Source organism: Acomys minous (assembly GCF_964271855.1).
Source record: "Acomys minous genome assembly, chromosome: 12".
NCBI classification, from domain to species: Eukaryota; Metazoa; Chordata; class Mammalia; order Rodentia; family Muridae; genus Acomys; species Acomys minous.
In genome coordinates, this window is record NC_140493.1 from 1857524 (window position 1) to 1882674 (window position 25151).

Below are 25151 nucleotides of genomic sequence, written 5' to 3' on the forward strand. Positions count from 1 at the left end.
GCAGGTATGTGTTTGCGGCAGCCTTCAGCTTGTATCAACAGATGCGATGACTCACACCTTCCCTGCTGGAATAACTGAGAACTTGCTGGAACACAGCTTGGGGGGTACTGGGGAAGAGCGTAGTACAGCTCCCCACAAAGACGTGGCTGCCAGTGCAGAGTCAAGATTTATTTTATTTTATTTTAAAGGATTAAGTGGGGTCCTTGGCTTACTAAGCCCCTACATGGGCCTGCCGAGGACAAAGAACATCAAAAGCAACACAGAAATCTGAATTAGGGAAGAAAGCCGGAGGGGTGTGTGTGGCCTTAAAGAGAGCTGAGTGGTGGACAGCCTGGGTGAGGGGACCTGCCTCCTGGAGGTTTTTAAGCCTGGGGCTTGAGGGAGCCTTTCCGCTCTGAATCTCGCAAGGGAATCTGTCCGGTGGTATCTTGGGTTAATGGACTTCTCTTAGCCAACACACAGAGCAGTGAAGGATTGAACCCCACTTCCCTCTCTGGAACATACCCAAGACATGAGGCCATGAGTTGCCTTGCCAAGAGCTCAGGTCTCTGCAGCACCCACCACACAACCAAGTACAAGAAGAGCACATCCTTGCCAAGTGGGGGGACCCACTCTTACCCCCCCACCCCCGCCTGGATGGCCAGGATCCCCTAAGCTGACAAGGCCGCATGAACACGTTGTCATGTCACTGACACTCTAAGGACCGCTAGGACAGTGGCTGTGGGAAAATGCCCCTTACTTCCCGGCATCCTTCTAGGTTACACACACAGCACCCAGATGCTGCGGTGACAAGAGACAGTTGGCAGCAGCGCCCCCTCCCCCCTTCAACACACTGCCAGAAAGGGTCACCTCTAACTGAGCGGGACCTGCTGGAAGCGGCGTCTGCACCCCCGCCACCACTGTGCAGGTGTGCTGGGTGAGCTCACAGCTGCCCCCCAGGCATGCCCTGCCCACTAATCACTCACTGCACGACAGCTCTCCTGCCCAACCCACTTCTAGGGGGGGATAAAAGGGGCCTTGAAGCGCCTAATGTTACAGAGCCACCCACAGCGCCCTGCCGACCTCACCAGCACCTCCCAACCGCCAGCGCCCCGTGCTCCCGCTCCTCCAGGAACCAACGGTCATGTCTCGCCAGTCAAGTGTGTCCTTCCGAAGTGGGGGCAGCCGCTCTTTCAGCGCGGCCTCCGCCATCACTCCGTCTGTCTCCCGCACCAGCTTCAGCTCGGTGTCCCGCAGTGGTGGTGGCGGTGGTGGCAGGGTCAGCCTTGGGGGTGCTTATGGAGCGGGCGGCTATGGCAGCCGGAGCCTATACAATGTTGGGGACTCCAAAAGGATATCCCTGGGTGCTGGCAGAAGCAGCTTCAGGAACCGTTACGGAGGCGCCTTTGGCGTGGGAGCAGGAGCCGGCAGTGGATTTGGTTTTGGTGGCGGAGCTGGTAGTGGCTTTGGCTTCGGTGGTGGAGCTGGCTTTGGCGGTGGCTACGGGGGAGCCGGCTTCCCCGTGTGCCCCCCTGGAGGCATCCAAGAGGTCACCGTCAATCAGAACCTCCTCACCCCTCTGAACCTGCAAATCGACCCCACCATCCAGCGGGTGAGGACTGAGGAGCGGGAGCAGATCAAGACCCTCAACAACAAGTTCGCCTCCTTCATCGACAAGGTGAGACCTGTTCTTTCTGTGTGTCTGTGCCAGTGCCACACACAGGAGGAGGGAAAGGCTTCAGGCTTTGTGCAAGTGTTGCCATCTTCCTAGTAGATTCCCAGTCCAGGCTGTGTGCCCCTCTCTAGTTAGACTGGCAGTAGGAAATCTGGGATAGAGTTCCTTCCTCCAGAGGTGATGTCTGATCCCAGTGGGTGGAGATGAGCTCAGGGCTCAGGTCACAGGACTGTACTCAGGCCTAAGTGTCTATGGGGGGCAGTCTCAGAGCCTTTTCAGGCTCAGTGACTTGGACCATGCTCTGTCCAGCTGACTGTGCCCTGAACGAGGGAGTCTATCTTCCCTAGAGGGATGACTCTGGGAGCATCACTGGCGATTGTCCCTCACAGGTCACAGGCCAGGCACCAAACACAAGTTTTAGTGGGACAGCATGTGACAGGTGGCACACTGGTGAAAATGGCACAAAAGCCTGAAACCCAAACTTACCCCTCTCACGCTCGGCCCCTCCAGGTGCGGTTCCTGGAGCAGCAGAACAAGGTCCTGGACACCAAGTGGACCCTGCTTCAGGAGCAGGGGACCAAGACCGTGAGGCAGAACCTGGAGCCACTGTTTGAACAGTACATCAACAACCTGCGCAGGCAGCTGGACGGGGTCCTGGGGGAGAGGGGCCGCCTGGACTCTGAGCTGAGGAACATGCAGGATCTGGTGGAGGACTTCAAGAACAAGTGAGTTGTGACGTGGCGGAGAGAGGGGCACCAGGGTCTTCTTTGTACCAGAAACTCTCCACAGCCAGACTGCGGCTTCTTCCTTCCCCACGGGTTAGAAGCACGCACATCATACCCCTGAGAAAAAGCTATAAGCCTCTGCTCAGAAAGTTCCAGTGCTAGGCTCATCCCTTCTCCACGCCCCCCCCCCCTACAGCACATTTACCCACCTGCCTGAGCAGCAGCAGCCTGTGCCCCTAGCACCGCCTGGAACCCTCACACTCCAGGGCTCTCTTCCCAATGCCCTGAAAGTACATAGCACGGCCTTGGAAGGTTTCTGCTCCAAGCAGGAATTGATGACAGAACCCAGCTCGGTGGCTCCTAGAATTCCCTTAGCCACACAAGTCAGCTACCGGTTCAGTGGGCTGCTGGGGTTTTGTTTGTGGGTTGTTTTTGTTTTTGTTGTTGTTTTGTTTTGTTTTTGTGGTGCTGGAGATTAAATGCAGGGCCATGTGCATGCTGAGCAAGTGCTCCACCACCAAGCCACACCCCCCCACACCCCTACAGGAAGGATTGTGGCTGAAGCAAGTGAGCAAAGTTTTTTGGCAGGCAGCTTCAGGGAAGGCGGCACTGTGACCTTGCTGGCAGTGGCCTCTGACACACTTCCTGTCCCTTTGACCACCAGGTATGAGGATGAGATCAACAAGCGGACCACTGCTGAGAACGAGTTTGTGATGCTGAAGAAGGTGGGTGTGGCCAAGAGAACCTGCTGCTCCTGGAAGTGGGGGGGCAGGGGAGTAGGGAGGTGGGGGGTGGGGGTGGGGGTCGGGGCCTGCCAAGCCACTTAAGGCCAGTGAATGTTGTTTGATGCCAACCAGCCCTGTCTCCTCAGGATGTGGACGCCGCCTACATGAACAAGGTGGAGCTGGAGGCCAAGGTGGACGCCCTGATGGACGAGATCAACTTCATGAAGATGTTCTTCGATGCGGTGAGCGGTTAGCCCAAGTGCTTCCTGTGCGCGTTTTTTTTTAAATCAGGGCACAGTAAGTGGGGAGGCTTGAATGAAACTCACATTAAATAAAAGGATTAGATGACTAACTCCCAGCGTCCCCGTAGGAGCTGTCCCAGATGCAGACGCACGTCTCAGACACGTCTGTGGTCCTCTCCATGGACAACAACCGCAGCCTGGACCTGGACAGCATCATCGCCGAGGTCAAGGCCCAGTACGAGGACATCGCCAACCGCAGCCGGACAGAGGCTGAGTCCTGGTACCAGACCAAGGTGAGTGCTTGAGTGACCATCCCCAGAAGAGAGGGTGTGCCTGCCTAGAGGTGTCGAGGGCTCCAAACCATAACAGTGCTAAGGACGGGACTCCTGAGGTCACAGCCAGCTGCCTGTTTGCCACAGAAGCCCAGGGATTGGAGGACATTTCATGTCAGTTCCTTTATGAGAACAAAGACTCAAGAACTTACTCAAGAGTAGCTCCATCTTGAAAAGGCCAAAATCAGCTCCAAACACTAGAGGACTCCCCACTAACCCTAACCCAACCCCCCACCTCCCCCCCACCTTCCCCCCACTTCCCCTCCCCCCCACCCCCGGCAGCCTCTGCCTGTGAACACAGGGACGTGCCTTCCATCCGCCTTAGCTGTGTCCTCTGTGTCCTCTCTCTCTTCTTTGATGGCGTCAGTATGAGGAGCTGCAGCAGACAGCAGGCAGGCATGGCGACGACCTCCGCAACACCAAGCACGAGATCTCGGAGATGAACCGGATGATCCAGAGGCTGAGATCTGAGATCGACAACGTCAAGAAGCAGGTAAGAAGGAGCTGGAAGAAGACCAAGGCGGGGCCACGGACTCAAAGCAGGAGGACCTCTTCTTGCCATGTGTGTTGCACCGCTCCTAATGGCTAGGGTGCTCCGAGCTCTTTCTGTGCCTCCAGGTTTGGTGTGCCTGACTTAGACTCTCAGAAACGGGCAGTTTGGGCCGGCTCAGCCACTGAAGTGTCCCCAATGCTCCCCTCCCCCCCCCCCCCGTTTTTCTCTCTGCAGTGTGCCAACCTACAGAATGCCATCGCCGAGGCTGAGCAGCGTGGGGAGCTGGCCCTCAAGGATGCCAGGAACAAGCTGGCTGAGCTGGAGGATGCCCTGCAGAAGGCCAAGCAGGACATGGCCAGGCTGCTGCGCGAGTACCAGGAGCTCATGAACACCAAGCTGGCACTGGACGTGGAGATCGCCACCTACAGGAAGCTGCTGGAAGGAGAGGAGTGCAGGTGGGCAGAGTGCAGGCCTGCCTGAGGTGGCCTAGAGAGCACAGAGTCTGATGAAAAATGACACACACGCACATGTACACACACACACACACACACACACCTGAACACCCTCCAATTCCAGTCTGACCCGCGGGCATACCACAGGCCTTGACCTAGCTGACTCCCCCATTGGGCCCCGTCCTCCTCAGTTGGCTAAGATGCGTCCTGTACAGTGTCCCCCCTTTTGCTTTTTCTCGTGTTCTTCTCTACACCTCGGTATCCACCCCACACCCATTTTTACCCCTTTGTGTTCTTCCTTTATTCTCCTAGTCCTCTTCCTGTGGGAAGCTTTGTTTGTTTGTTTGTTTGTTTGTTTTTCAAGACAGGGTTTCTCTGTGTAGCCTTGGCTGTCCTGGACTCGCTTTGTAGACCAGGCTGGCCTCAAACTCACAGCGATCTGCCTGCCTCTGCCTCCCGAGTGCTGGGATTAAAGGTGTGCGCCACCACCGCCCCAGCTACCTTTTATTGGCTGCTCCGACTGACCTAAACTCACTGCCTCTGGGTTCTCAGACTGCTGTGTGCGCTTCACTCTTCTGGCCCAGGCGTAGCTAACTGTGAGGAACTCCCTTCTGGCTTGAAGTCTCACACAGAATGCAGGGCCCTGTGAGGGAAAGCCTGCTCTGGGCGTGTTCGTACTGCCACTGCTGCTTTCTCATGGGTGGAGGAGGGGAAGGAGGAAAGTTAGGATGCTTCTTTGACAGGCTAGCTGTGGGCCACGTCCTCGTCATTGGACAGTCCTTCCAGAGAGCAAGCTCCTTCCTGTCAGGAGTTTAGAGATAAGCAGATGGCCTGGTTTTGGGTGTGACCCTAACCATGAGGATGACAGTCTTGCTATTTTTGAGGAGCAGGGTTTGTTTTTTTTTCTTCAGTCTTACCCTAACTTTTTGTCTTTCAGGCTGAGCGGAGAAGGAGTTGGGCCAGTTAACATCTGTAAGTAACTGAGAGTGGCAACTCAAAATCCTGCTGTTTGTAGACTCTAGGAATTTCCCTTCCCAGTAAATGAATAGCAGATGGTGAGAAGCAAGTAGGGGTGTGTGTGGGGGGGGGGGCAGAACACAGGCGGCGTAGCTCCCTCCTCGATCTTCTACAGGATCCATTAGGCCTTGTCCTTAACCTCACCTCTACCAAGTAGCCGACCAACTCCATGCCTTGTCTCTCGTGTCGTCAGTTTTCTGTGGGGAAACCCCCAACTGAATAGTTTAGTTCCTCTGGCCCATTCTGGCTACTTTGTGTAAAAGGCCAGGTATAGACTATAGCCCAGGTAGGATCAAACACGCCAGCTGTGTGGGGTCAGCCTGACGGGCCCATCTCACTCACCCTTCCTTTCTCCACAGCCGTCGTCACAAACAGCGTCTCCTCTGGCTACGGAGGAGGCAGCCTTGGCTTCGGCGGCGGCCTCGGCAGCGGTCTCGGCGGAGGTGGCGGTGGAAGCTACTACTCTGGCAGTGGTGGGGGTGTTGGTCTGGGTGGTGGGCTAAGTGTGGGGGGCTCTGGCTTTAGTGCGAGCAGTGGTCGAGGCATAGGCTTTGGCAGCGGTGGGGGCAGCAGCTCCAGCGTCAAGTTTGTCTCCACCACCTCCTCCTCCCGAAGGAGTTTTAAGAGCTAAGAAGAGCCTGCTGCAAGACCCTGGCCCTCACGGGAAGCCCCAGCCCACGGAGACTGCTTCTTCTAGGCAGTCCCCCCAAGCCACGTTTTCTCTTTTCTGGAGAGTGATCTGGACCAAGCCTACCGCAGAACCACATGCTTCGGTTCCTGGGAGGGAGTGAATCCCAACCTCTGGCCTTAGGCCACACTTGTGCATTTTGTTGCAAGTCAGTACCTATAGACGGCCCTCGATGACCCAAACATCCAAAGTGTCCCAGAATGCAAGCTACCAAAGCAGAAACCTACGCGACACCCACCTTAATCCTGTCCCGGTTCGGACTTCCTCCAGAGTGTGTCCAATAAAAACGCTTTTATAACATAAGCCTCTGAGTAGAATGGTCTCTGCCGGCTTACAATCACCCTAGGGACATGGCAAGGTGGGGGGCCTGTCCAGGAGTGTTTGGCTTCTTTGATGACTCTCTGGGCGGATGGGGGAGGGGTGCTGAAAGGGGGCCCAGCCACAGGCCACAGGCTCCCAGAGGCAGGGAAGGGGGGCTGCACGGCTTGGACAGCAAGGCAGTCTGCAGGGCATGAAGAGGAATGTCCTCTGAGTTGCACTTGGGTAGATCTTGAAGGCCTCTGCTGAAGAGTGAGCCTACTTAAGGCAAGCCGGTGGGTAAGAAGCTTAGAACTCCAATAGGCCTAAAAGATGCTGGCATCTGTCCTAATATCATGACCACGGAGACATCAACAGGCATTTCTTGTCAGTGCCAGGATCTAGCGCCTCATGGTTCAAGTAACATAATGATTTACCCAAGATGGCAGGACCTCTGTGTGGGACGTGGGCACTCCCTCTTCATGCTAGCTCCCTTGTGTTCACGCGCGAGTGTCTGTGTAAAATGGACCTCTTTATAAGGATGTCTGGGAAGCCATGTTGTGACCTTTCCGAGGTGAAGGTTGTTAAAATAGGCACAAGGTATTAACGAGCCAACTTCACGAGAGGTGCGGACTGGATGAGCCGGCACTTTCAGCAACGTTTGCAGCAGGTCCTTGGTTGCTATGGCCCGAAGGCTGTGGAACTCTGCTGTGCAGAACAATTCATTCTTTCCAAGTGTGAACAGAGGCCCAGCTGTGGTGTGTGGAACAGGAGGAGCCGTCTCTTCCCCAAGTAATTCCCAGGAGGCCGACCTCCAGTGCATCAGCTTCAATCTATCCTGGGCCGCTGTTTTAACTTGGAGAGGAAGGCCCATGGAGCTCAAGGCAGGTTGTCGGTGTCTGTGCACTTCAAAGGATGGCACGGCTGTGGTGCACTTAGGAGGCGGTAGCACTGAAGAGTAAGAGGAGGCAGGCTGGTTCTCCTTGGGACTCAGTTGCTACAACCCCCCAAGGCTTTACCGTGGCCTGTCTAGGACCATCATGTCTGAATGTAATCAGAGCTACAGCATGGACCAAAGCCACAAAGGTCTGACATCTGGAGCTGCCCATGTGAATGTAGTTTATAACCTGTGTGGTAAGGGCCCAGAGCCAGCAGGCCAAGCCTTTTGATTTTTTTCTCTGTATAAATTCTGTTATAGTGACTGGGATTTCTACTGATACCAAATTGTGGTACGGGTCCTGTTTCCTTACTCTGTTTTTTCCAGTTCCAACTCCCCTTCCTCGCCCCCCCCCTTCCAACTCCTTTCTCTACCCTAAGCTCCAGACACTCCCCCTCCCTCTCTCTCCTGGAGTCTTCTTGTTCCTGTGCCCCTTTCTCATATCATTAGTGCCAGGGTGAGGGGCTGCTCCCACAGATATAACTGTAATCCCTGGGTTTGCCCCTATAGCCCAGAGGAAACATTTCTTTTATTCTCCACAGAGGCCTGGGACACAGTAGTGGCAGCCAGTGGATTTTATAGGGCCTATTGGAGCCCTATAATGTCACACGGCCATCACTCTTCCTCCATCTAAGCCACCACCCAATGGGACCCTTTACTGCAGGGTTTATCAGTCCCTTTCTTGCATGCTCCATAAAATGAGGGTCGCACCAGCCTGAGACACACAACAGAAAGCCACGGCCGAGCTTGGCATCAGTCTTGGCATGCAGTAGAACCAGCAAACAGGCCTTAATATGGGGCATGTAGATAGTTCTGGACTGAGACACAGCACCCAAGTATATTTTAACGAGAGACCCAACCCTACACTTCTGCTCTTAAGTGGCAATTATGATTCAGATCCTGAGATCTATAAAGTGGAACTTACAAACACAACCCAGAGCAACAGATCTGAGTGTGCGCGTGCCATACACAGCACTCGGCTCCAGCCTCCCAAGGCCCCACAGCATCTTGAAGTACATGCTGCAAGTGGACTCAGAGTCAGACTGCAGGGCACAGCAAGAGACAGAAGGCGTCGTTGGCAAAGCAGGGGAGTGATGGTGGAGGGAGGGAAAATCACCTCTTCGGTCCCAATACTGTCCCAAGCAGGGAGACCCTTGCCCGACTGTGACGTCTGTGGGAATTTACTCAAAGCTAAACACACAAAAGGCAACAATCCCTCCTCCTCACACAGCAGAGAACTGAGCCCTCAGAGCGAATCTGTGCCTCTCAAACGGGAGAGACAGACAGACAGACACAGACAGACAGACAGACAATGATGGAGAGCCACAGTTTGCTGAGGGGGAAGATCAGCATTGGACAGGCTGCAGGGTGGCTCCCTGTGATGGGGCGACTCAGGCTGAGGGAAGCAGGAGTGAGACTTGCCTCTAGGGGCTCCACCAAGCCCTCATGGAGGAGATCCCCCCTCATGTCTCCAGCAGGGGGAGTGCAAATGGTTCAGGCACAGCCTAGTTCTCCAGCAGGGACACCACAGAGGCAGGGCATGGTTAGTGCTCTCTGAAATGAGCTGTAGCAGCGATAGCACCCGACAAAATGCAAAGAGGCGAACAAACACAATCAAACCAAAACCAAAACCAAAACCGAAACCCAGCACAGAATATGCTAGGACTCTGGTTGTGAGAATGAGCAGCTATAGAAGGTGTAATACATGGGATGGAAGTGAGTGCCAGAGCACAGGTGTGACACAGGTGGGATGGAAGTGAGTGCCAGAGCACAGGTGTGACACAGGTGGGATGGAAATGAGTGCCAGAACACAGGTGTGACACAGGTGGGATGGAAATGAGTGCCAGAGCACAGGTGTGACACAGGTGGGATGGAAGTGAGTGCCAGAGCACAGGTGTGACACAGGTGGCATGGAAGTGAGTGCCAGAGCACAGGTGTGACACAGGTGGGATGGAAGTGAGTGCCAGAGCACAGGTGTGACACAGGTGGGATGGAAGTGAGTGCCAGAGCACAGGTGTGACACAGGTGGGATGGAAGTGAGTGCCAGAGCACAGGTGTGACACAGGTGGGATGGAAGTGAGTGCCAGAGCACAGGTGTGACACAGGTGGCATGGAAGTGAGTGCCAGAGCACAGGTGTGACACAGGTGGGATGGAAGTGAGTGCCAGAGCACAGGTGTGACACAGGTGAAATGGAAATGAGTGGCAGAGCACAGGTGTGACACAGGTGGGATGGAAATGAGTGCCAGAGCACAGGTGTGACACAGGTGGGATGGAAATGAGTGCCAGAACACAGGTGTGACACAGGTGGGATGGAAATGAGTGCCAGAGCACAGGTGTGACACAGGTGGGATGGAAGTGAGTGCCAGAGCACAGGTGTGACACAGGTGGGATGGAAATGAGTGGCAGAGCACAGGTGTGACACAGGTGGGATGGAAGTGAGTGCCAGAACACAGGTGTGACAAATGTGGGATAGAAATACCAACACAGATGACTCCAGAAATGGAAGGGAAAAAAACCTGAGTCAGAGATGACTGATCACTTCCTAAAATTAATGTCAGCAACCAAATAATAAATAAAAGAAGACAACACACAATTTAAGCATCATATGCAAGGCGATTGTACCGAGGCGTTCTGTCAAGAAGTATTGACAATAACCACACACACATCTTCTTCCAGAAACTCCTTCAACGTGAGACAGGAAGAGCATGGAGCGAGATGGTCAATATTGAAGGAAACAACGCTCAAAATTATAACCACAACAGCGTCTTCAGTGTGTCTGTAGTGTATGAGTGAGACCCTGACAGCGGGGACGCAGACGGCGGGGACACGGACGGCGGGAAGGAGGAGATGCTATTACATGGTTTTTGCAAAGAACCTGCCTTGGCCCTGAGCTGAGGAGGTGTCCTTTGAGAGGAGATGTGAGGGCAGATATGGTGGTGTTCTCCTGTGTCTCAGCAAGGCTCTGTGAGCCCCTCCCCAAACTTGCTTTATAGATTCGGGACAATTCTCTTGAACTCCCAGACAGATATTTTGTTTAGATTGTCAGTAGGGGAGCTGTTCAGTATCACATCACTTTGTGTCTAGTGGAATGGCACGACGCTGCCCAAACCCAGGGCCACCCTGACACCACCCCGCAAGTCACTGTAGAAGCTGATGGGGAACCCAGAGTCCCCCCCTTCCACACACACCACCCCGTGCAGTTGGGGAACCCAGAGTCTCCCCCCTTCCACACACACCACCCTGCGCAGTTGGGGAACCCAGAGTCCCCCCCTTCCACACACACCACCCCGCGCAGTTGGGGAACCCAGAGTCCCCCCCTTCCACACACACCACCCTGCGCAGTCGAAGCTGATGGGGATACGAAGTGGTCTGGTCACTCTGGAATAGAGTGTGGCAGTTTCTTACAAAATCAAATGTCTTTTTAATTTTTAATTTTTAATATACCAGAAACGTAGCAATCATATTCCCAGGCGTTTGCTCAGAGGAGTTGAAAGTGCATGCTAACTACGAGAACTTCCACCTGGGATTTTAAAGCCACAGTGTTCCTAAAGGCCAAACCACGGAAGAAAACCTGGTGTCCTTCAGGAGGTCAAAGGCAAACTGTGGTATGTCAAGAAAATGAATGTTATTCAGGATTTTTTAAAAAAAATCTATCAATCTATGAGAATACATGAAGACAACTTAAATATACAATACTAAATATAAACAATTGATCTGAAAACACCGTATTGTAAAACATCCGTCCATCTATCATCTGTCTGTCTGTCTGTCTGTCTGTCTACCTATGTCTTTCTGAAAGGGGACTAGGAAGACCAAAAGGCCCGTGGCCCACAATGACAGGGAGCTGAACAGGTAGATACGTGAATCCTGAGCTTTAGGTTTTAATCGTAGGATTTTCCTGGATTAATGAAATTTCATCATTTGATATTCTCCAGGGTTCACAGATAAGGCAACAGCTGGAATGGCCCTGAAACAGCTGTGCACTTTAGATAATAGTATCGCATCAGGCAGGTCTGGCCATTGACTGCCACCGTCATACCATCGGCTGGAAGATGAGTTGGCCAGGGCAGAGGGCGCTCACTGCTCAATCTTGTTATGAACCAGAAATTGTTTTTTTTTTTTAAAGGGAAGTCTACTTTCAAAACTGGTACAACAGCTTTTGAAAAACAAATACACATTTGCTGTCGATGCATGAGTTGCAGTTTAAGGTGTCCATTTAAGTGAGGTGAATATTTATGTTCATAGAAACACTAGTGTGTTCACCCCCCCCCCCCCGACACACACTTTTTCAAGGGAACCCCTGGCTGGACACATCCCAGGAATTTGTGAATGGGAATGTGTTAACCAGACCATGACACGCTCATACATCACTCAGCTACACACAACGATCTCAAAAACATTGTGCTGAGTGGGAAAGCCCAGGCACACAGCGAATCTACTAATATAATAAATTTATATATGACATAATATAAATATGAATACTCTGTGGATATTTGGTAGAAAAAGCGAATGTTTTCCTGGAGCAGTGGAATTCACAAGGAAGGGGCCTGAAGGAATTTTCTGGAGTAATGGGAATACATACCCTATGTTTCGCTGGCGTAGAGATGTATGCATTTGTCAGGATAATTTGAGTTCCACACACTTAAGATCTGTGCGATTTCCTTATATGGAAATCACACCACCTCAACAAAACGTCGTTTTAAGAGAAAGAGAAAATAGTTGCCATTTCCCACTTCTGAAGTGCAGACGGACGGAGAGAGGTGTGCTGGGACAGACTCCAGATTCACCAGTCAGCTAAGCGGACACACTCCCCTAACCACGTCGTGGTCCTGTAGGTTAGAAAGATCCAGGCTGTTTCTTTCCAGTTGCTGAGGGATGGCAAGGACTGAGGAGAAGGAGAAGGCGGATCCCTCAGAGGCTTAAGTTTCAACATAAGTGTGACAGACTTGTGCCAGAGTTATCAATGATCTGTCATTAATCCCAACCCCAGGCTTCAGGTGAGGTCATAAAGGCACAAGGAGCCGCTGAATGCCAGGAGAGCTTTGCTGTCGAGGCTACCCGTACTCCATGAGACGGAAGGCTTTGTTATGTGCGAGCCTTCGCAGGTAAGATCACCGAAAGTTGTCCCAAAGCGGAGAAGTTATCCAGAACAGTCAAAAGGCCGTATTTTCTCCAGGTTACCCAGGAGACACGTGTATTATTAAGTTGTGATTCCTTAAGACAGGCTCACCTAGCTACTTCCGTTATGCGAGCCAGATACCTTTTCTATTTCATCGACAAGTCGCTAGAGCCCTCACCCCACTCCCCTGCCCACCACACTTTTGAAAGTCACACTGCTAGTATGGGCGGTCCCGTAGTGGTGATGAAAAAGCAGGAGCACAACTGTGTGGGGTTGCGGGGGAGGGGGAGGGGAGGGAGGGGGAGGGAGAGGGAGAGAGGGAAGGGAGAGAGGAGAGGGGAAGAGAGGAGAGGGGAAGAGAGGAGAGGGGTAGAGAGGAGAGGGGGAGGAGAGAGAAGCATCCCGCTTAGAGATCATCCTGTTCTCTCTGAGCCCCAGCATTTTAGCCTTGGACCTCTGCGGGGAGAAGCCGCTGATGGGCACCTCCCCTCGCGGACCCCTGCCCCGCCCATCCAGGCATTCGCTGGATTGGCCCTGTGACTCAGCTGCCCCCTTCCACCTTCCCAGCCTCTCTGAAATCTTCAGCATCTCTTCTTACCTCAGATCGAGATGCAGTGTCCCTCTAACTGGTTTGTCCACGCGGACCAGAAAAGCCACAAGCTGTGTCTCTTCCTTGCAAATATGTTCTCAGTTTCAAGCCCAACCCTGCACTTCTCGGCGCCCTAAACGTTCAGTATCATAGGGGCAGTGTGGATGAAAAAAAAGAACCCGAACACTGTGTTTCTCCTGTCATAAGGCCGGATGCCAAAACCAACGGATAAGAGAGCTGACATAGTCCCGTGACTGCGCATGCGCGTGTGGTCCTCCCGGGGGGGGGGGGGCACAGGGCAGTTATGGGTCCCGAAGGTACACAGTTGTCCTCAGTACATCCCAGACCCCTCTGGGTGGTGAGAATGGGAGTCAAGGAGGGGTCCAGAACACACCCCAGCTTCAAAAATCCCAGCAGGTAACATCTGGGGATTAGGGGCCACAGTTCAGGGGCTGCTGCTCAGTGTTTGGGACCAAGCAAGATCTTGCGAAGCACTGTGGAAAATGTCCTGTAGTCACATCTGACCCGATGCCGAGCCCCGTCCCGCAGAAAAGTGGCCTCCAGAGACTTCTTTAGTTGTAGCGAAGGAATGCTACTCAGCTTTTCTGATGTGCAACCTGGCTTGGTTTTCTCTGCAAAGAAAGGGGAGGGGCAGGTGCGACTTCGACTGACTGCGAGGAGAATGAAGTTTAGTCACATCAGGTGGATGCACTTTGCTCTACCGAGACAGCCTGCTCATTCTGCCCCCGGGAGGGAGCTGCTGAATCTGCGCTCGCACTTGCGTGCAGCTGCATGCGTATTTCCCTTGGAAGGCTCCCGCTGTGGAATTCCCTGGGAACACAGCATCGTCCTGCCTGTGCTTTGCGGGATTATGTGCTTAGCCCTAAGCTTTCCACGGGCTCCACCCAGGGAGGCTGAAAGACGAGGAGGCAAAACCATCTCGAGGCGACTTTCCTGGAGGAGCCTGGGCTCAACACCTCCCTGGTACCCACCTTCTGCTGGGAACAAAGCGAGCAGCGCAGGCTACCCTCTGGCCAAGAACAGGGCATTCTGCATTCCAGGGCCCGTCAGAGGCAGCTGCGGGCTGGACTGAATAGGGCTCTTCCAGCACAGAAAAGAGGCTGGCTTCAGCAGCTCGCCAGGGAGGAGGCTAGCTGCCGCTGAGTTACTCATGACACTAGCTTCTTCCCCCACATATTTGCCTAAACTATCACCCTTTGTTCTCGACTTATTATGAAAGGTGGCTCTTTCTCACCTGGCTCCTCTGGGAAACAGAACTGCTTGGGGTGACACTGTGAGGCATGACTCAGAGCCACCAGGGAGGCTCAGGCAAGCCTCTACCATGCAGGGGTCCCTGCTGCCTAGAACTTCCATGGATACTAAAACAGGGTGGGGGTGGGGGTGAAGGCAAGTGTGTTGGCACCCGCCTTTAGTCCCAGTGCTGTGAGTTCAAGGCCAGCTCTAGCTCAATCAGCCAAGGCTACACAGTGAGCTCCTGATTTTAGCTTGTTTGTTTGTTTGCTTGTTTTGTTTTTAGGAAGGGGTGAAGGCTAGAAAGAGAGAGAGGCACAGCCCAGGCCTGAAACATGCTAGGAAACAGACAGGGACAGCATCAAGGACAAAATAACCAAGTATGTGCTAATCCTTGAAGGCTAGAGGGGCTGGAAATGGAGCTGTGGTGTGTGTGCCTGTCTGTCTGTCTGTCTGTGTGGGTGTGTGTATGTGCATGTGTCTGTGTATGTGTCTGTGTGTGTCTGTGTGTGTATGTCTGTGTGTGTATGTGTGTATGTCTGTGTGTGTATGTGTATGTGTGTGTATGTCTGTGTGTGTATGTGTGTATGTCTGTGTGTGTATGTCTGTGTGTGTATGTGTATGTGTGTGTATGTCTGTGTAAGTCTGTGTGTGTGTCTATATGTGTGTCTGTGTGTGTCTGTGTGTACCTGTGTGTCTCTCCCCCCCGCCCCCCGAAAGCTCTTCTACAGCCTTACAGCCCTCACACATCACCCATGAGCCCTCCCAGATGAAGTCACTGGAGCTGGTCCTCAGAGAGCTCCCTAACAGTTGACCCATAAGGTTTGATTTAAATTTTTAAAATAAAATTACTTTGTTCTAATTAGCTCACAAATAAAGACATCATACAGCTAGTTTAAGGGAAACCACTCAAATTCTTGCCCCACCAAGGGGATTTTTTTCCATTACAATATGCCTTATCAACCGACCAAGGAAAGCTGTGTCTGGAACTCAAATGGTTCTTTATACTTGCGGTGCCATTTGGAGCATATGCCAAGCCTCGGATCAGATCGAAGGCTAATGCTAAACCAAGCTCCAATGGCTCAATGACTGAAGTAAGGTCCCTGACGCAACTGAAGGGCACACTTTATTTGAGGGTGCCACCCTCAAAATATGGAAAGTGATGCGGTTGCCCATGCTGGCCAATGGCAGTGTGTCCCTGCACATCCAGGGTCAGGTAGGGGCCCAGCAGAGGATGAGCAGGTAGCCTGGATCCAAAGGAAGGATGTAGCCTACTGGGCTTGGACCAAACCCATGTTCCCTGACCACACAACACAGCTCCTGCAAGCAGTAGGGTAGGCTCAGTCTGCAAATCACTCCCTCTACGCTGTTGCTGTCCGGCCGGCTCCGGCTCGGGCGGGGGTAAGGACAACCTCCTAAACACGGCCACCAGGTCCTTGCTAAACATGACACACACTTGCAATAATGGCTTTGTTTCTCCCACTGTCCTCCAAACCCCCTCCTTCCATATACATGGGTGTTGTACCAGTGTTCCAGTCCCTGAAGGTTCCCATGAGTCTCTACCCATCAACCGTCTTTACGCCTCCTTCTGATAATGATACGGGCTTACCCTCACTGACAGCGTTCATGTCAGATACTACCTACACCAGGACCTTCGTGGGATTTTTTTTTTAACCTCAGCTTCACAACACTGTGAGGCAGGTGCATTTTTCACCTTACTTATGGGTTTAAAAGTAAGCCGGACGGGTCCAGTGGTTTGCGTCTGAGCACACGGGAAGCTGCTCTGTCTGAGCCCAGGGCTCACGCTCCACACCAGTGGGCCAGCAAAGGGTCTCCTTGAAGGATTGCATGGTGGGTTCTTCCAGCTTTGCAAATCACAGACTTTGGTTGTCATGGCGGCGAAGCAGCTACAGACATTGAAATAGACATCGACCGGGGAGCTGGGGAGACACGCGTTGCATCGAGCGATTCTCTGCCTTGTGGACCAACCACGCCCAGTGCCCCTAGAGGATCACCAAACCATGAGAGGCACTTGTTTCCCAGAACTGGGTGGAAGCACGTCGTTGGGGAAGAATTGTGCAACAGGGTGGAGGGAGGGCAGCTGCTTCCGTTGTGTGGGGAAGGCATCTCCCCCCTGGCAGACGCTGAGTTAGCACCTTTGAGGGGCAGGGAGCCTCCGTCCTTCCTGGGTGCGGGTTGCCTAGTGCGACCCAGACCAGCAGTAACAGGACCTTGAACAGGTTCTGCTCAGCGTGGGAGTGGGCCTTTCCTCCCACGGCGGCTTCTCTCGCTCCACGCTGTGAGAAAGCAACACGCCTGGAGCTGTTCTGACTTCCTCACGCATGGTTCCCAATGCATGGACTGGAAAAAGTGAACCTCACTCCCCCGGAAGGCAAGCACAGCTTTCCTTTGAAATTTGGCTTTTCAAGAAGCAAGACTAGAAAAATAAACTGGCTTGTGAAACCACCTCGCTTGTAAGGGCACATTTCAGGGACTCATTGTCGGCCTCGGGATGCCCCCTCGACTTTCTGTACACTCCCTGCTACCATTTCTGATTCACGAACCCTAAGAAATGCCCGAATTGATGGTTAAAATAAAAGAATTCTGAGATTGCCTGAGAGACTGTGGTCCTTCTCATACAGGGTTCTAGTGTTTAAGCTCTGAAATAAACCCCAACACAGCACAGAGAACAGCACCTGGGAATGTGAACAGACTGCTGGGAAGACCCAGGAAGCAGATTGATGGGAAAAACAAACAGTTCCCAGGGAGGCGTCCGACGTGGGCAGGGGGAGCAGTGGCACAGGTCAGGTGCTCTCCACGTCTGTCCTCAGGGAAAAGTCAAATGGACCTTCGCATGCAGCACACAGACAGTGTAATAGTAGAGGAATCGACTGCTCAACCCTCAGGCCTTAGAGGGGAGGGTTCTAGAAAAACAGAGCCTCTCCTGTCAATCCTCAGACTGCCTGGAGGGCAGCAGGGAGCTGGGAAAGAGGGAATTCCATGTCCCTGTCAATTTCTAGACTGGGATGTTGGGCAAGAGCTTTTACAACTTCAGAGAGCGACTCAGTGAGCTGGAGAGGGAGGTGCAGGTGGGAGGGAAAACCTGTGTGGTAAGGGGGCACCCAGGGAGTGTCTGAATAAGCACAAGCAAGGGACAAGATCAGCTCCTTGTCTCTTTTGTTTGAGATGACTAATTCATGACTTCAGAGAATTTACTTCCAGGCGCATTGTGTTCGGATCAAGTCAAGGCTGGAAGGCAGGAGAATTGGCCCCATGACTAAAAAAAGCCAAAAGCAATCTTCCTGTATCATACCTTTCTAGAACTTGGGGGTGATCTCATTATTTGTAAAGCTCTGCCCTTCCCACTCGGCAGCCTCACCTTCGGGACCAAGCCCAGCCCATCTGTACCCTATATAAGCCACTGCCCAAAGCTCGCCACATCATCTGCTCAGCTTTGCCCTGCAGTCTCTCAGCTTTCCAGCCTTCTCATCCGCAGGAACCATGTCTACCAAAACCACCATCCGGAGTCAAACCAGCCACCGTGGCTTCAGTGCCAGCTCAGCCAAGTTCCCCGGGCTCAACCGCTCTGGCTTCAGCAGCGTGTCTGTGTGCCGCTCCCGGGGCAGCGGTGGCTCTGGTGCCCTGTGTGGAGGAGCAGGCTTTGGCAGCAGGAGCCTCTATGGTGTGGGGAGCTCCAAGAGGATCTCCATCGGAGGTGGCAGCTGTGGCATTGGGGGAGGCTATGGCAGCCAAGTTGGAGGAAGCTTTCGCTTTGGAGGAGGAGCCAGCAGTGGTTTTGGCTTTAGTGCTGGAGCTGGCTTTGGTGGTGGTTATGGGGGAGCCGGCTTCCCCGTGTGCCCCCCTGGAGGCATCCAAGAGGTCACCGTCAATCAGAACCTCCTCACCCCTCTGAACCTACAAATCGACCCCACCATCCAGCGGGTGAGGACTGAGGAGCGGGAGCAGATCAAGACCCTCAACAACAAGTTTGCCTCCTTCATCGACAAGGTGAGCCCTGTTCTTTCTGTGTGTCTGTGCCAGTGCCACACACAGGAGGAGGGAAAGGCTTCAGGCTTTGTGCAAGTGTTGCCATCTTCCTAGTAGATTCCCAGTCCAGTCTTCCTGTCCCTCTTTTTTTTTCTTTTTTCTTTTTTTAAGATTTATTTATTTATTATGTATACAGCATTCTGCCTGCAGGCCAGAAGAGATGGTTTTGAGCTACCATGTAGTTGCTGGGAATTGAACTCATGGCCTTTGGAAGAGCAGTCAGAGCTCTTAACCTCTGAGCCATCTCTCCAGCTCCTTGTGTGCCCTTCTTTAGTTAGACTGGCAGCAGGAAATCATGGTTAGAGTCCCTTCCCCGTGAGGTGATGTCTGAACCCAGTGATTAGAGATGAGCTCAGGGCTCAAGTCACAGGATGGTCCTGAGGCAAAAGACTCTACAGTGCCCATGGGGGGCTATGGCAGCCATGCTACACTACACCACACTACAGCAAGCCACTGTTGGCTGGCTGTGCCCTGCATGAGCGCTCAGCCCTCCCTGTGGGATGATGTGGGGAGCTTAGATGGCTTGTTGCTCTCAGACCCAGGTCGAGGACACAGAACGGGTTGGGGTGGACAGCTTGAGAGGAAAGGCAAACTCCGGAAGGGGGCACCGAAGAGAGAATCTCAAATTGCTTCTCACGCTCGGCCCCTCCAGGTGCGGTTCCTGGAGCAGCAGAACAAGGTCCTGGACACCAAGTGGACCCTGCTGCAGGAGCAGGGGACCAAGACCGTGAGGCAGAACCTGGAGCCAATGTTCGAGCAGTACATCAACAACCTGCGCAGGCAGCTGGACGCTATACTCGGGGAGAGGGGCCGCATGGACGCCGAGCTGAGGAACATGCAGGACACAGTGGATGACTACAAGAACAAGTGAGTTGTGACGAAGGAAAAACCCAGGTGCCTAATTCATAAACATGGAAGCCCACATAGAGACATGGACGGCCATGAGTTAAGACACTTTACTCATGAGGATGAACATGTCATGACTTAGCTCAGAGCAGAAGGCCAGGGCCAAGGAGGGTTAAAGGAAGTGAGAGGACAGGAAAGGGATGAATTATTTAACCGAACAAATATCCCCTTTGAGCCTGATTTGGCCCTATGGCATCTATAGCACTTAGGGCTGGGCCACAGGCTGCCTGGGATGCCACCCACCCAGCCACAGCTCCAAGGTGTCTCGCTGTTCCTCTTGCAGATACGAAGATGAAATCAACAAGCGCACATCTGCAGAGAATGAATTTGTGACCCTGAAGAAGGTGAGCTGCTAATCACAGAGATGGGTTCTCTGCTCATGGAGTCGTGGCCTTGCATGTCTGTGCAGGCCATGGTGGTCGGGGTGACAGAGGAGAATGGTCTGGGCAAGAGAGTAACCGTGACTCCATGTTGATGGTTTCCCCAGGATGTTGATGCTGCCTACATGAACAAGGCTGAGCTGCAAGCCAAGGCAGACAGTCTGGCAGATGAGATCAACTTCCTGAGAGCTTTCTACGAGGCGGTAAGCCCCCTCTCTCTCCTTCTTGCTTCTCCATCCCACATTCCCTTGATTTTCTCCCGTCAAAGTGCTGGGACTGTCTGCAATGCACACAACCAAAGATGAACTTGGCTTTCTCTGTTCCTTAGGAGCTGTCTCAGATGCAGACACACATCTCAGACACATCTGTGGTCCTCTCCATGGACAACAACCGCAGCCTGGACCTGGACAGCATCATCGCCGAGGTCAAGGCTCAGTACGAGGACATCGCTCAGAGAAGCCGGGCCGAGGCTGAGTCCTGGTACCAGACTAAAGTGAGTATTGACTTGGAGCCGGAAGAAGATGTCTGGGACCCACCCTGAACTGCACGGGTCTGATTTCACTGGAGGTTAAAGGTGACAAAAAATGTTTGGGGTGCTCTCACAGCAAGTGTGTTGTGCACTGGTACTATAGAAACAAGGGGAGGAGATTTAACGGAGCCATGGCTGAATGGTTAAGAGTATTGGCTGCTTTTCCAAGATCAATTCCCAGCACCCATATGGTGCTTCTCAGCCATTGATATTGGGACTTTGTGTCCTGGAGTGCAGGCACACGTGCAGACAGAGCACTATATACAGAACACGTTATAGAGTTATGGTCTAGCCTAGGAGCAAAAGAACCCAGAGGTAGATGCAAAGTTGCCATGAATGAAGTCTGTGCTCTCTTTGCTTGAGCTGAACTATTTCCTCTGGTCCTCATGAGATAATAGAGGCTATTTTCAGTTCCTGTCGGAGCCATGTAACCTATGCTCTCCTCAAACGTCTCTGGAGGTAAAGCCATCACATCCATGACAGTGCATGGCACTCAGAAGTGGCTCTGTTTCTGTCTGTACAAACTCACATCCATGTCGTCTCTCCCGTTGACCTTCAGTACGAGGAACTGCAGGTGACAGCTGGCAGACACGGGGATGACCTTCGCATCACCAAGCAAGAGATTGCTGAGATGAACCGCGTGATCCAGAGGCTGAGATCAGAGATCGACCACGTTAAGAAGCAGGTAGGACAGACAGAGACACAGAGGATGACAGGCAACGTTTCAACCAGTCCTCTACCACTAAGGACCACGGGGACAAGGGGCTCAGCTCTGGAGGGAAGCACACACCAAGGCTTTTCCCTTGCTCTGTCTGCCCAGATTGCCAACCTGCAGGCTGCCATCGCTGAGGCTGAGCAGCGTGGGGAGATGGCCCTCAAGGATGCCAGGGGCAAGCTGGAGGGTCTGGAGGATGCACTGCAGAAGGCCAAGCAGGACATGGCCAGGCTGCTGAAGGAATACCAGGAGCTGATGAATGTCAAGCTGGCCCTGGATGTGGAGATCGCCACCTACAGGAAGCTGCTGGAAGGAGAGGAGTGCAGGTGGGTGACTCCATCCTGGAGGACACCCCTATGCTGCCAGGCACTGAGCACAGGAGGCACTGGGGGCGGGGATCACTAGCTGTGGCCACAGTGGCTCCCTTCAGAGACTCCTTGCCTGGGGATTGCCTGTAACCTGTCAGCTGCCTTAGGGTCTCACGGGGACTGAGGCAATGGCCCCCAAGTTCTTACCCTCTGTGTTTCTCTCCTAGGTTGAATGGTGAAGGCGTTGGACCAGTCAACATCTGTAAGTCCTCTGCGTGCCCACCTCCCCTTCCCCTGCCCTCGGGCTGCCTCAGCCTGACAGCGTGAGCTCATATGTCTGTTCTCCCGTCCTTTCCAGCTGTGGTGCAGTCCACCGTGTCCAGCGGCTATGGCAGTGCAGGAGGTGCCAGCAGCAGCTTAGGCCTGGGAGGAGGCAGCAGCTACTCCTACAGCAGTGGCCATGGCCTTGGAGGTGGCTTCAGTGCTGGCAGCGGCAGAGGCATCGCAGGTGGCATTGTGTCCTCTGGTGGCAGCTCCTCCTCCATCAAATACACCACCACCTCCTCCAGCAGGAAGAGCTACAGGCACTGAAGTCCCTGACCCCAGAGCTGTGCCTGAGCCTGGAGCCCCTGGCTGCAGAGCCCTGTGCTCAGGTGCTGTCCTCGCTGACCTCCCCCCTCTGCTCTCTGCCTGGGGCTGAGGAGGCTGAGGCCTTCTTGCTCCTCTCTCTCTTCCCCAGGGGTCCCCACTGCCCCTCCTCTTCTGCACCTCTGGCTTCACATCCACACTCACTCACATCTGCTGCTTCAGGCTGTGTGGAGGTCACCAGGCTCCCGGCCTCTCCAGCTCTGTCCCTAGGCTGCCTCAGAAAGGCTGTCATGGTCCCTTTCCTTCAGGTCATCATTGTCCAGGTTCTACTCAGGAAGTGAACTGAGGAAGTCCCCTTTACTCTGCAGTGGCCTTAGAGATGCCACAGTGCCTTGTCCTGAGCCTCCCTGGCAGGCACGGTGACAGCACCTGTCCTGTGATGCACAGTCTGTGCTCAGGTGACGATGTCCTCTTTGCTCTCTGCTCCCTCCAAGTTGCTAAATAAAGCAGGTTTATAATGTACTGATTTTGCCCATGTGTGTTTTCTTGTTGCCAATTGTTTCCCATGAGGCCCTGTGGCTTTGCTGGACAAGGGCCTTTTAGAGCCTCCTTCTTCCTCACTCTCCCCACTGGGCATGGCTGCGTTTGTCAGTTTCAAGGTGCCCTGCTCTCCAAACACCATGGCTCCTCTCCTCTTGGCTGAGAACTGCAGCAAGACGTATGAAGACCGATGTCTGTAGTTCAAGCCCCACCACGACACACAGGCACATATAGGAGGCAACAGAAAAGAGGATCACTGACAGGCACAATATCAGAGAACATCAGAACCACACCATTTAAAAATAACTTAATATACATTCAGATAATAAAGTACGCTGACTCTAAAACTGAGATACAGGAATACCACAATGAGGGCATAGGGATGGGTCCCTGGGAAAATCAGCTGCCTGAGCATCAGCACTGGCAGTTAGGGTGCAGACCTCATGAAAAGATGGGTGGGCGTGGTGGCCACATGTAATTCCAGGCCTCTAGAAGTAGAGACAGGGCACATATGGGTCAAGTTGCCAAAAAAAAATAGCCCAACATATGTGCTCTGGGCTCAGTGACTGAAACCGCCTCAATCAATAAAGGGAAAATGATGAAGAAGCAACAAGCACCATGTACACACACACACACACACACACACACACACACACACACACACACACACTCAAACACCCATACCCACAAGACATATGACCACATATTCATACATGTGCAAATGCCATAGATGCACATGCACTGCACGTTCATACATGCATGCAGACATTTCTTTCTTTTTTTAATTTGGGACTTTTATATGAGCATGGAGTGTGACTTTGTCAAATGCCCCCTCACTCCCTTCACCTCTGTCCTACTTCTAGCCCCAGCCCATTGCCCCTTCCAGAATTATGTGCTCGCTCTTCCTTTTTTTTTCTTAACCCAATGATTCCACTTTGTGCCTCCTCTAAGTGTAGGGTGTAAGACAATCTCCTGGAACATGGCCTCTTTCTGGGGCCACATACTCAAACAAATATTGCTCCCTTTCCCCTGGTAGCCTTCATTTTCCAGAAACTTCCCATTAGCACAGGATTTCCTGAACTCCTCTCCAGTCCCTGCTGGGTTCTGACTGGCTCCATCCTGTGCAGGTCCCATGCATGCAGTCTGGCCACTGTTGTGTCATGTGTGCAGTAGGCTTGGGAAGCCCAGCACATACTTTTTCGATGCTGATACCCACAACTTATGGCTCTGACTAACCCCCTCCCTGCTCTGCTGTGGTCCCTAAGCCCTCTGCATTGGACGACATGTGATATGGATGCTCATTTAGAGCTCAGCATCTCTCAGTCTCTCCTTCTCTGCAGGATGAGCAGCTTCGGGTGTCTGTGTTAATCGTTATCTACCATAAACAGAAGCATCTCTGAGCAGGCTTGCGACATGCAGTAACCTGTTGATATAAAGGTAAGAAAGTAACGGATTCCTTATTACTAACTGTTTTGCAGAAGAATTGCATCTGTATCTGCCTTAGGGCCTAAGACTGAGGCAGTCACTTGTGAGCTGTGTAAGTCCCAGGACTGAGTCCTCTCTTGTGGAGTGGGCCTTGCATGCCATCACAAAGTGGATGGTTATTTCCTTAACTCTCCTGCCACTCCTGCCCAGTCACTACTGTAGCCCACAGGGTCCACAGCAGGGTAAGATTGTAAAGAGTTTTTCCCCTGCTGGAGTCAGTAGCGCACTCTAGCACCATGGAAGCTATCCTGTAGAGACAGGATTTCCAGGTCCACATGAGCCTAGTTCTGCAGTGTTTGATGACTCTAGGCAGTGTCTCCTTACGGTCTCACTATCAAGGTCTGGATTCTAGCCAAGAGGCAGGGCGAGAGCCTGCAATGTGTCAGGGGACTATGGCATCCCACCGACCACAACATGACAGAATAACCTATAGCAGGGGCTGATCTTCCTGTTTGGTAAACACTGAAGCCTGTTGAAGGCGTTGTCTCCCTGTTACAGGGTTCACCATGGAAAGGGAGAGGACACATGAGGATATTGGAGTAAGTGTGTCAGGCAGCAGAAGGGAGGGCTGTTTACATAAGAGATAAAGGAGGAGGAGGAGGAGGAGTGTAGGGTCATTTGGAAAGGATAGAATCCAGTGGTACATGCATGAAAATACCAAAGTGAAATCCACTTCTTTGCATTTTAACCAGAAATCACTAATAAGATAAACCATCGCACTGCAAAAAGCAAATCACATCAATGCAGTCAGGGAAAGCTGGATCGACATTCAGGATAACCAGTGCCTTTTCCATAGCGAACAGCAAAAGGGAAAATGAGTAATGAAGATCATTCATGAGAAAAGGGTGTAAAATCAGCCCAGTGCCCACTCGTCTTTAAAAGGCACCGTAGGGGACAAATGCCAGACAATGTCCTCAGCTAGGTAAAGAATATGTCACACTGCCTAGAGCCTCATCACACTTGGGAGACTGGGTCCTTCCTCCCTTGGGTGAGGACAAAGCACATGCGACCATCTCTCCACATTTCCTAACCGAGTGCTGCAAGTTTAACAACAACCAGGATTTAACAGAAAGATAGAAAGGCAGACATAGTTATCAGTGCAAACTACAGCGATGTTTAATCTCATAAGAC

At 52.7% G+C, this 25151-nt stretch overlaps 2 protein-coding genes and 1 long non-coding RNA gene across 3 annotated transcripts; 2 read left to right on the plus strand and 1 right to left on the minus strand.

The window, feature by feature from the left end:
- Positions 1 to 1018: 1018 nt before the first annotated feature.
- KRT5 (keratin 5) lies at positions 1019 to 6631 on the plus strand. Its single transcript, XM_084749610.1, has 9 exons — positions 1019 to 1657; positions 2165 to 2379; positions 3044 to 3104; positions 3251 to 3346; positions 3475 to 3639; positions 4046 to 4171; positions 4406 to 4626; positions 5561 to 5595; positions 6000 to 6631. Exons 1-9 carry the CDS (start codon positions 1124 to 1126, stop codon positions 6269 to 6271), a joined length of 1725 nt encoding a protein of 574 aa, XP_084605736.1. The 5' UTR covers positions 1019 to 1123; the 3' UTR covers positions 6272 to 6631.
- On the minus strand, positions 6428 to 14441 carry LOC311579294. The gene is made up of 2 exons (XR_014773107.1): positions 12146 to 14441; positions 6428 to 7576 (listed from the first exon to the last, which is right to left on the minus strand). It is a non-coding gene; the product is annotated as an uncharacterized lncRNA (long non-coding RNA).
- Positions 14442 to 17959: 3518 nt separating this feature from the next.
- Positions 17960 to 22517, plus strand: LOC311579246 (keratin, type II cytoskeletal 6A). The gene is made up of 9 exons (XM_084749612.1): positions 17960 to 18530; positions 19222 to 19436; positions 19759 to 19819; positions 19963 to 20058; positions 20184 to 20348; positions 20944 to 21069; positions 21205 to 21425; positions 21635 to 21669; positions 21766 to 22517. Exons 1-9 carry the CDS (start codon positions 18024 to 18026, stop codon positions 21996 to 21998), a joined length of 1659 nt encoding a protein of 552 aa, XP_084605738.1. The 5' UTR covers positions 17960 to 18023; the 3' UTR covers positions 21999 to 22517.
- Positions 22518 to 25151: the final 2634 nt, after the last annotated feature.

What these genes read in the sequence shown, in the direction of transcription:
- KRT5 (XM_084749610.1), top strand. Translation starts at nt 1,124, where the DNA reads ATGTCTCGCCAGTCAAGTGTGTCCTTCCGAAGTGGGGGCAGCCGCTCT. An exon ending in AGTTTGTGATGCTGAAGAAG is followed by an intron (nt 3,105 to 3,250) that starts GTGGGTGTGGCC and finishes CTGTCTCCTCAG; the next exon opens with GATGTGGACGCCGCCTACAT. An exon ending in CTGGAAGGAGAGGAGTGCAG is followed by an intron (nt 4,627 to 5,560) that starts GTGGGCAGAGTG and finishes TTTGTCTTTCAG; the next exon opens with GCTGAGCGGAGAAGGAGTTG.
- LOC311579246 (XM_084749612.1), top strand. Translation starts at nt 18,024, where the DNA reads ATGTCTACCAAAACCACCATCCGGAGTCAAACCAGCCACCGTGGCTTC. An exon ending in TTGCCTCCTTCATCGACAAG is followed by an intron (nt 18,531 to 19,221) that starts GTGAGCCCTGTT and finishes CGGCCCCTCCAG; the next exon opens with GTGCGGTTCCTGGAGCAGCA. An exon ending in TGAGAGCTTTCTACGAGGCG is followed by an intron (nt 20,059 to 20,183) that starts GTAAGCCCCCTC and finishes TCTGTTCCTTAG; the next exon opens with GAGCTGTCTCAGATGCAGAC.